General features: G+C 36.3%; 1 protein-coding gene across 1 annotated transcript; it reads left to right on the plus strand.

Annotated features, from left to right (window-relative positions):
- The first annotated feature begins 6,453 nt into the window (after window positions 1-6,453).
- On the plus strand, window positions 6,454-10,896 carry LOC110711878. Its single transcript, XM_021890322.1, has 4 exons — window positions 6,454-6,819; window positions 7,366-7,569; window positions 7,658-7,825; window positions 8,896-10,896. The coding sequence occupies exons 2-4, from the start codon at window positions 7,366-7,368 to the stop codon at window positions 10,156-10,158; spliced, it is 1,635 nt and encodes a 544-aa protein (XP_021746014.1). The 5' UTR covers window positions 6,454-6,819; the 3' UTR covers window positions 10,159-10,896.
- Window positions 10,897-11,324: the final 428 nt, after the last annotated feature.

An 11,324-nucleotide genomic window follows, 5' to 3' on the forward strand; every position in this document is an offset into this window, starting at 1 on the left:
ACAGAGTAAATAGGATTCAAGTTGAGGGGAGACAACAACGTGGTAAGAGACCAGGAGACAACGAGGAGGTAATAGATCTTCTAGTCAAGATTGTGAGGGTGGGGAAGATCTACAACAACGACATTCTATGGCTGGAGATGATGCTTCTAGAGATCATCAAGAAGGTAATGTAATGTATAAATTAGAAAAAAGCTTTTGATGTGAATTTAATATCAACAACTAACAACCTACGTGTTTGAATGTAGATGATGATGGAGATTCCATACATTTAGAGATACCTTCTCCTCCTCGTGAGACTCTGGTTATTCAACCTGAAGAAAGACAGGTGATAGTTATAAGTGTCTAATACTACTGTACAATAACAATGAATTAAGTTTCTAATGTACTTTATGGCCAATATATGTTCTTGTCAGCGAGCTTGGGGAAGACCACAACATTTTGGGAGGAGACAACATCATTCTGGGAGGACACAGCGTGCTGAAGCTGTGAGATTTGAAAGACATGTAATAAGTTTAAGTGTATGTCTGTTGTACTGTATAGTAAATGTACTTGACATTCGTTTCTAAGGCCAATATACGTTCTCAGCCCGCTGGGGAAAGACAACAATGTTCAGAGGCTGCTGGAACTGTACAAAGAGGAGATGATGCTTCTGGAAATCATCTAGGAGGTAATCTAATGTATAAATTAGAAAAAAGCTTTTATTGAATTCAATATCAATAACTAACAAGCTGCCTGTTTAAATGTAGAGAATATACCTCTTCCTCCTCCCATACTCTACACTTGCCCACTCGAGGGATGTGAAAGGAATATCCAGATGAAGGATATGTGGTACCACATAGAACGAGAGCATGTATTGGTAGGTTTGACATGTTCCAGTATAGACACATTAACGTGTTCTGTTGATTTGGAGACTTTAGTGGTTGTACCAGCGATTTTCGACATGATGATAGACAGTAGACAGCATCACTTCTATGCTGTCTGTCAAGCGATAAACAATGGTTATCTAGTGAGTCTGCTGTTTATTGGTGATAAAGAGGTAGCAAAAAATTATTGCTATAATTTAGAAGTGGGGAGATCTGGGCATAAGTGCAGTTTAATATGGAATGGGGCTGTAAAGTCTATCTTAGAATTGGATGATGTGACAGCTATTGGAGATGGCTTGTTTGTGTTAAAAAGTGCGTTAGGGTTATTTGGTGATGGAGGTGCTGATGGTCAGGGAAAAAGCAGCATGACATTCAGATTACGATTAAAAGAGTGGATTATATAACGGTAAGCGATCTTTTTACATTTTGTTAAACCCTTTTTTTTTAAAGCTGCATTTTATTAAAAATCGATGGTGATATATTTAGGAAGAGTAATTAACTATAGCCTTAAAGACTGTTGGTTCATTAAATTCCCTATTTTGAATTTCATTTTTTCAAGTGTTATTCTTGCATGAGAGTCCATTCTAGTCCGCCTCCAGCTTTTTCTATACATTGATAATAGAGAATAGTTTTGCATAGTTCTGAACCTTTTATACTTCTCTTTTATCAATTTTATGATCAATATTTGATTTTATTACTACAGAATACAGATCATGAGTAAGGTTGGTTTAGATCTAGTCTTCTTTTCTCTTACATGACATTACCCAAAGTCTGGCATATATCATAATGTAGCTGGATTTAGAGAAATCTCTTTGACAGACATAATGGTTGTCTGGCTGGCATATAAATGCATGGGAAGATGAGTTTCCTCCAAAGTAAATATTTATGTAATTGTTTGGTAACCACAAAAAGGAGGAAGTCACTTACCTTCCCCCCAGGTAAGTGGAACTTCTTATGTTCAAACAAACAAATATTGGCAATTTGTCTTCTCATATCTACCATACAAGCACTTAAAACCCAAAGTACTAGATGTAAATTTTCTGCACCAATGCAAGAGATGTTCAACCCATGTGACTTCTTTTGGGTACACTATTTGAAATCTTGATGTTTTTGGGTTGTTAGATAATCTAGTGTTACTCATAGTTGAAATGGTTCTATTGATTGTGGTGAATTTAGGACACAATAATATTGCGAAGTTTGTATTGTTGATTGTCCTCTTGAACTGATAGTAAATTATTAATCATTGGCATACCCGATCGATAAACTCCTACAGTCATGGTTTGGGTTGTAATACTGATAATTTTCAACAGAGTTTTGAATTATTGAGTTTAGTCCATACAAGAAGCTACAGAATACCGTCTTGAAACATCATATCTTGCCTTTTGTTGCCAAAATTCTTTATTAACCATCTTGCACTATATCATAGGAGTGAAATTTTTTGTACTAGTATTTTTTGATAATATTTCTGCATTGTGAATGTTTTATGTTTTGACATTTTTTCACGCTCTAGATTTGACAGTGTGGCCTTGTGGATGCTTCTGGATGCTAGAGAAGTTGGGCAAGAAAACTCCTATTGATTCAGGCAGCCACTCGTCTACCTCAATAGTTAGATGATGACTACCAATTGTAATGTGTGTACATAGGAATTTATATCATTTTGTACATCCAAGATCGTTCTCTGACTGTGGGTTGTTAAAGCTGAAGCTGATTTTCTACCGGCCATTCTGTCCTCACTTGCCAATACTTATCTCACTTGCTATTGCATCTGTTGTCTAAGAAAGTAGGTTAGAAGTGAATTACTGAATAGGTTATACGCCTGCAAGTATCAGACAAGTATTCTATGAGAATGCAACAGGCCATGCCGTCTTCTCTGATATCTGAATTTCGAGTGAAAGATGGATGGTGATACTTGTCTTATACTGTTAGGATTCTTAGGAGAACAAAATGCTCCCCTTTGTGTGGTAGTTTTCTTAGTATACCTTTGGTCTTACAACCTACATTGTGAAATGAGATCCTTGTACAGTTGAGGAATGTAACTATTTCTGATTGTGTTAGTAATGACAAATGATATCATAACTTTGCCTCTATATAATTTTTGTTTCCATTAAAAATATCCTAATCTATGTCCATCTTGAAACAGTAATCGAAAAATCATATTTGGATATTCTCGAGAAATATATTCTAATTGTCCTAATGCAATGCGTAACCCCCTCTAATACTCTATTTAATTCAACTTATTTTATTTGAATTTATATTATTCAAATTGAACTTATTTCACTGTAGTATGCCTGGAGGGATCTAGTAGCAAAGATTTAAGCTTCTTCCTTGCAAAAAACTGTTGCATCGTTCATTAAGACCCATTCAATGCCCTTATTACTCTTATTCTTCCATTTTCTCTGTTTCTAAGCCCCTTCTTGAATACATACTTAACTACCCCTTTTCATGCTATTTGATAATCCCATTTTTATTCTCTATTGCTCAAGGACTCGTAGAAATTGGGCACAAGATCTTCAGGTCTTCTTGGGCCTCCTTGTTACTTTTCACCATCCCCATGGTTCCTAGTTTTTGTGTGTCCATATTGCTCATAAGGAGGCCACCACTGTGTGCATGCTATTTATTAGGCTTTTCTTCCACATGTATTTTATAATTTTTGATAAGCATGGGGGATCTATGACCAAAACTCCTCCCTTCCAAATATGGGAAGCAAAGGGACGTTTTGTGCAAATGTGATTCTTATCTACTTTACCAATATCACACAATGGACACATATTTTGCACCAGAATTTCTATTTTCCTGAGATTAATATTCAGCATCAAGGCTTTCATTGAAAGCCTCTAGATATGTAATTTTCAAGTGGGGTAGATAGGTAATCTCCAAAGCATCTTTCAAAAGTTCCCAGATTTATCACTTCCCTTGGATTTCAATATTTCTTTTGTAAATATGCATACTAGGAATATTTGTCCTCGTTATCCTTTTAGAGGGATGAACATTATTTGATTACACTGGTATGATTGACTTTAGGAATTTGTTTAACTCACTTTAGTGGAGTATGCTTCTGTTGTAAATAAGGATTTCTTTGACTAGAAAGCTACGAAAATAAACAGAATAATCGGAAAATTTGTCAAATTAAGCTCGTGTTAGAAATTATTTACCAAAGTAAATGCGTGGCAAAACTATTTACCAAACTAAGCTTCTAGGGTAAAACGCCATCCAGGGTGGCGTGCGTTTTTACCCTGGCCTTTTTTTTTACAAAAATTTCAGTTTAAGGTAAAACGCCAGCCTGGTTGGCGTTTTACCTTTGACTGAAATTTTCTTAAAAAATTTGGCCAAAGTAAAACGCCAACCAGGCTGGCGTTTTACTCTCAGACATAGCAACCAACCACACTTCCTCTTACATTTAAGATGAAGAACATTCTCATTCGATGTCACCGTGGTGTAGAACTGATTCCGTTGTATGGAATACAGTTTCACCATTTCTTGGAGCACTTTCTTACTGTCGAAAAGCATGCCCTTCTCAAATTCTCCCCCGAAAACAAACGAAGTCTGGCTCCCCGAATTAGCCCAATACATGTCCACCTCATAGTTCTCGTTTATTGAGTGAACCAAGACAATGGAGTTCTAGCCACAGCATCATCAACAGACAATTCGTTGTTTATAACATTTTCCTCATCTGCGCCCTCACCCTCGTCATTTGTATCCTCATACATATCAAGAACAGACAATTCGTTGTTTACAACAGGTTCAACATTCACCAAAGTTTGAGACGGTGTTGCTTGAACATGTTTTTGCGTAGGAGAGTAACTGTGCAACTGCATCGGTGATGAAATGTCATTGTTTGAGGTAGATGGACTAGGTTGCTGCAACATTGACACCGATGCTCCTTCATGTACGGGTGCAGTAAAATGTGAACTGAATGGAATGTCAAATTGATCGTCGTGTAACATTCTACTGAAAAATCCCATTCCATATTCAAATGACGGAATGTTGTATGAGGGCATCTGTAACGAGCTTGTATTGTATGAGGGAAGATATATAGGTTGTTGCTCTGTCAAGCGAATAGTCGGTTGAGTACATATAGGTACCATTTCCACATATAAATCAGTGGGAAGAGACCTCATTGCAACGACACCCCTCAAAACCTCCAAATGGTCGTCATTCAAAACAGGTAAGATTTGAACCCCACTGACACTCTCAAACCTCATTTTAATGTTCAGTTCAACATTCGTTGGGTTTGAACCAGTTATAGTATAAACCTTCTTCAACAAATCATTGTAAGTCATACAAGGTTTCAATGCCGAGGGTTCCATTTTCCCTCCTCTATACTCGACGTTCGATCCGACACACAAAATTTCACTCCCCCAACGGCATAACAAAACAATCAATTGTGAAGTCATGTTCTACATAACAATTGGAACACATATTAGATGACACAAATACACAACACAACTAACTAAAACCACAATGATTCCGTTAAATCCTCAAGCTAAGTGTATATACAACTTAGTGTTCAACAATGTACTTTTTACCTAGTTAATCAACAATGTAGTATATATTTAAATGTACCTAATTCAACAATGTAGTTCATAAACATACTTGAAATTTACACACTAAGTATGAAGAATAATGTATACTTCATATACATGATTTGAAATTAGACATCGTACATATAAACATACTTAATTTCAATAATTAAACAACAATGTATTATTTAGTTATACTTATTTCGCATACTTGAACAACAATATAGTACATACATTGTAAATTACAAACATAAATTCCCAAAAAATATCATAAACAAGTAAAATAGTTAATTTCAATACATACCTCAAATTCGATCAATGTAGTGCGTAAAAGTGTTGAACAAAGAAGGAGGAATAATTTGTAATGACTATGATGAAGATCTAAGCAATGGGATGTGATGAATTTGCTGCAAATATGGAGGATTGGGCGAGCGAAGTGGCGCGGGTTAGGGTATCGAATTTGGGGGTTTTTGAGTTTTGAAGAACAATGAAAAAAAAAGAAGCTCGCTGGGAAAATATACCCGATACAAAAACGCCAACCTGATTGGCGTTTTTGGTATAATTGTAAAACGCCAGCCTGGTTGGCATTTTACTTTTGCCACATTTTTTAAGAAAATTTCAGTCAAAGGTAAAACGCCAGCCAGGCTGGCGTTTTACCCTAGGCTGAAATTTTTTACAAAAAAAGCCACCCCGGATGGCGTTTTACTAGACCTGATCAAGTATGGCCCGACCCGGTTTTGGGCGGGCTTTGGACATAAATTTTCGGCCCGAAATCAGGTTGGGCCCGGCCCGAAATTTTTATTTTTTTGGGCGGGTTTGGGAATGCGTTTTTAAGCATATTTAGTTGACTTTTTAGGCCTGGCCCGAAAATGGCCCGTAAAGCCCGCACAGCCCGACCACTTTGGGCGGGTTTGGGCACAAAAAATTCGGCCCGGCCCGCCCAATGATCACCTCTACGTTTTACCCAGTAAGCATAGTTTGGTAAATAGTTTTGCCACATGTCTACTTTAATAAATAATTTCTAACAAAAGCTTAATTTAGCAAATTTTCCAGAATAATCCTTATAAAGCCCTTGTTTTGTGGTTGATAAAGATGAATCTTTTTTTCACTAACTTATTATTAGGCTGCTTAGTTTTGCTACGGATGTGCTTGACAATATAACTTTAGGAAACTCTCCAACAGAGACCTCTGACATCTCCTATTATCATTCTTAGCTTCTGACTGTAAAAATGAGCTCCAACACAAGCTTTACTTAGAGATCGATCCCAAAAAAAAAAGGTACCCTATCTAAATCTTTCTACAACAATCAAACAAAAAAAACTCCCTCTTACCTTTTTTCCTCGTCATTCCCTCCTGAAGCTTTGACCTAGCCGACGCCGCCGTAGATCCTCCGGCCATCAAAAACTCCTACGCAACCTCCGACGACCGCCGATAAGGTATGTCTGCCGTCCGACCGGCGACGGTACTTTGTGTTTTCTTTTTTATTCTTGAATTCGTATTCCGTTTGGGATTTTTTTTTGTTGATTTCGTATTTCTTCTACTTCTACTTCATGAATTCGTATTCCGTTTGGGATTTTTTTTTTTTTTTTTTTTTTTATTGAATTCGTATTTTGAATTGTAAATTGCACCCAATGTTCAAGATTAGTTGCTTGAAAGCACCAAAACTGCTGCAGAGTAGATTACCAAATTAGCAGGATATATAGTACATACCAGCTTTGGCTTAAGATTATAAAGATTCAATTTTTTTTAGGCAAGGGAGTTCCAGCTGTTTGAGTGGATATGACATAACTGTGGCATATAATTTTAGAGTTTACTTTACCTTAACTTTACCTTTGAATGTGTTATAAACTTATAATGCATATTTTAGAGAACTTGATTATTAAAGTTAGTTTTTTAAGAACACAATTAATGGGGCTTACTTTTGGAGAACTCATTTAATCAAGCATATCATTGGAGAATTTACTTTACTGCTTTTTCATCAGATGCCAAAGCAAAATCCCAGAGAACTGAATCCTTACATGAGGAACAATGGAAGTGGCTATCCTGATGATGAAGAGCAAATAAAGTCCAGCAAGGATCAACTTTTGTCATCTTCTGTAGTGGGGGATGGTGGAGCAAGCTGGAGAATGAAGGCTTTGAAGCGTGCGCAGGAGCAAGCAACACGTGAAGGGCGAAATGTTAAAGAGGTATGTTTGCACCTCCATAAACTTTGAGGGTCATGTTAATTTTTAGCCAAAATTTTCTCTGATATTAAGTATGTCAACTATTTTTCAGGTTGTTCAAGAAAGGTGGGGATCTCTTGGTCATCTTGCAGCATCTGTGGCATCTCAGAGTGCTGCTGCTCCTCGTGCTCATTTGCCTGCTATAAATTCTCGAAGGATGGGAGCATGTGGGGAAGCGAAACCAGGCTCAAACAATAAAAGTAGAAGGGGTACTAAAAAGGTGAGTTGTTAATTAACACATGTTACTGACTAACTCATTGCCTAGTCTTAACGTTGATTACGAGTTTCTTTATATATTCTGTTAGTCATACCACTGTATGATGGACTGCTAGCAACAACACATAACAGAATAATAATACTAGTTTGCAGAACAAAATAAAGAGAAAGATGGAAGCTTTTTGATTACTAATCTAGTCAAGCACAACTCAAATATAGAGATACTACAGAACAGTACAATAGAGAAGAAAGACTAAGACTTTGATAAACAGAACACAAACTACACAATCAATAGGTTTAGCCTATCAAGCTTCATAGTGAATTTAGCTCACAACACTCTAAATAATGGCTTTAGGCCATAACTCTCTCAAGGATTCTCACTAAATTTCTGCCTAACCTTTTTTTTTCTTCTCTCCTCTCTCTATTTATACTAAAACTAAGTACTATTAACCTAACATAACAACAATACTAGGCTACCAATATTGCCCCTACTTAGACTAGTCTATTACACACTACACTGTGTTTGATGCTGTGAGTTCACTTCAAATTGGTCTTGCTTAAGTTGGTGGCACAATTCATATACTATGACCCATCTTTTTGTACTACTTTATATATACACTCCCTCCATTATCTAATAGTTGAACCACTTTGAATTTGTACACTTTGCATGTACTTTGATCATATTTTTCTATTAACTTATAAAACAATTTTTATAGTGTAATATGTCAATGAATTTGTCTTAATGTGTATTTTCTAACATTAATTGTTTTTATAATTATTAAAAAAATATTTAAAGATATTAGTAGTCAAAGCTCTACATTGATAAATGTGCCCCAGTCAAAGTGAAACAACTAACAAATTAAAAAGGGAAATTAGAATATTAAAAATGTAGGTGTTTTTTTTTCAAATTATCATTTTTTTTATTTCAATTGTATAATTAGAATTGTTGATTGAAGAAGTGCATTGTTATGCTCATAAGTTAAACAGCTGCCTCTATTTTATAATAGAGGAAGTATTACTGGTGACATTATATATCATGTCACTGTTGGATTGTAATAGTGTCAAGATTTTCAGGTTTCAGGAGCAGGAAAAAATCAAACACTTGCTGCTTGCAGCAAGAGGCCGAGGACAGTAGACAAGTATTCAGCATTTAATTTGCCTATTCCCAGCGAAATTATTTATCATATATTATTACTCTTTCCTGCTTCAGTTCTTCAGGAGATTGTGAGGTTCGTTTGCAAGGAGTGGAATGCTATAATCAATGACCCGCTCTTTATTAGAGCCCACCTGCTTCAGTCCTTGTCATCTCCTGCTACTACTGGTTTCCTTATTCAAGACAACAACCTGCATGATGCTAAGCTAAAGCGGGCCTTTTACGTTCACCCATATGATCGTGCTATCAGTATACTTAAGCTTCCATTTGAAGCCACAATTTTGGGTTCTTGTAACGGTCTACTCTTGCTTCAAAATGCCATCGTTCCAAAAAAATTGTTTGTAGTGAATCTCATAACTAAAGCGCACATCAGTCTCCCTCCCCTGCCCCTCACCGTGCCAAGGGCAGTTGTTCATCCTAAACCTTTGGTTCATCATAAACCTTCTGCTGTTCTAGCATTTGTGCCTTCTTCAGGTCAATACAAAGTCTTATATGCTTGTTTCGTCTCCGAATATGAACATCCACCATATCTTGAACCTGGGAAATTCAAACTTATGGTATGGACAGTAGCTGTTGATGAAACTTGGAGGGCCATTGACTGTCAAGGCATTACTATGAGTAATGAGGCAAAGAAGACACTATTGAGTCACCCGTTTTCTATTGCAGGAGGGTATATCTATTGGTTTCAAACAGATCACTATCTTGGTTTTGCCTTGGATATAGATGCTGAAACCATGTATCAATTTGCGGGGCCAGTGTATCAATTTGCGCCAAAAAATCGTACAATGTACTTCAGTCGGACTTGCTGTATACCGATGGACACCGGTGCGGGTATAATACATATGCGAACCCCTCCTAAGTGTTGGAAAGTCTGGGAAATGATAGAACCGAAAACTGGTCCTTGGGGTAGATGTACAAATATCGATTCAGCTGGTATGTATTCGGCGCTTGATAGACATTTCCTTCCTTTAAGGTTTGGAGGCGCTATACCTCTTTTTATTAGTTTGAAAACTGGAGAGTTTTGGTTATCTGGCAACGTGAGGTCCACGTCTAGCACTACTGTAGCGTTGGTTTGTTACAATTGGAAGACGGGGAGTATTTGGTCATCTCCAATTAAATGGCAAAGACATTTTGACCTCCCACTTCTCCACGTAAACAGCTTGCTATCACTGAAGAATCTCTAGTTGTGGATAGGGGTGTTCAACAACTGGTCCAGACCCGAAAAAATGGACCAAATTGGACCATACTGACCTCGGACCCCTACCGGTCCGGTCTTCGGGTTGAGAAATTAATTTTTTCGGTCTTCGGCCCGGTTCGGTCCAAAATCCTATAAAAACCAATCTTTGACCAGATCCTTTTTTTGCTTAAAACTATGCATAAAATATTTAAAATAATTAATATTGTTCTTAATAAGTTAGGAAAACTATAAGTTTATGAGTTTTTTAGTATTAGATTTACAAAAAAAAGGGAATAAAATGAATTTTCCTTTATTTTTTTGCATTTCATAGTATAATTAAAAGGAATTTAAAATATTACAAGCATATTCTAAAACTTGTTTGAATCGGTTTGGTCGTCAGTTCTTAAAATTTAATTTTCTAGTCTTCAGTCCGGTTTTGGACCGATGAACAACTCTAGTTGTAGAAAGGCAATCACCGTGTGAAGTGCAAGTGTTGTGTAGTTCTATGGATACATGCATGTGGGACTGAAGACTCAATAATTGACGTTTATGTTAATTTTATTCGTGTTCCCTCCCCTCCAACTTTTTGTTCAGGTCACTTGGACCTAATGTTGTATAATTTGATGTAGACTTGATTGACATCATCATATAAGTTATTTGTACTTCTCTTCCCCCATTTGTTGTAACTGATCACATTGTACTTATCAATTCAATGTTTGTGGAATGAAGATTCTTTTGAATGATATCTTAATTTATTTTACTCCTTTTCTCACTTCAAGAAGACCAAAACGGGGGCATTTAGTAAAAAAGCAATAGAACATTTGCACACAGGTGTGTTGGTGTATATATAGTATGCATATGATTTAATTTCTTGGTCGATGCTGGCTAGAATGAGTTCTTATATGTCTTCTGCCACCCTATACAGTCTTGGAGGATCGAATGTGTTTCAAGAAATCATTAGGCGATTCCATTATTAATTGTTAGTTGTTAGTTATTCATTATTCATTAATAATTATTTATTATTCATTTTTTTTTGAAAGGAAAAATAATTCATTCATAGAAGAGACATATTACATCAATAATATAGAGAAAAACTAGCAAATATGATACAAATTGAATCAAATAATATTCTAATTGGACAAGACTACTATCGTCGTAAATAAGATTTGAAAA

This window comes from Chenopodium quinoa, unplaced genomic scaffold (assembly GCF_001683475.1).
Source record: "Chenopodium quinoa cultivar QQ74 unplaced genomic scaffold, ASM168347v1, whole genome shotgun sequence".
Classification (NCBI taxonomy): Eukaryota; Viridiplantae; Streptophyta; class Magnoliopsida; order Caryophyllales; family Amaranthaceae; genus Chenopodium; species Chenopodium quinoa.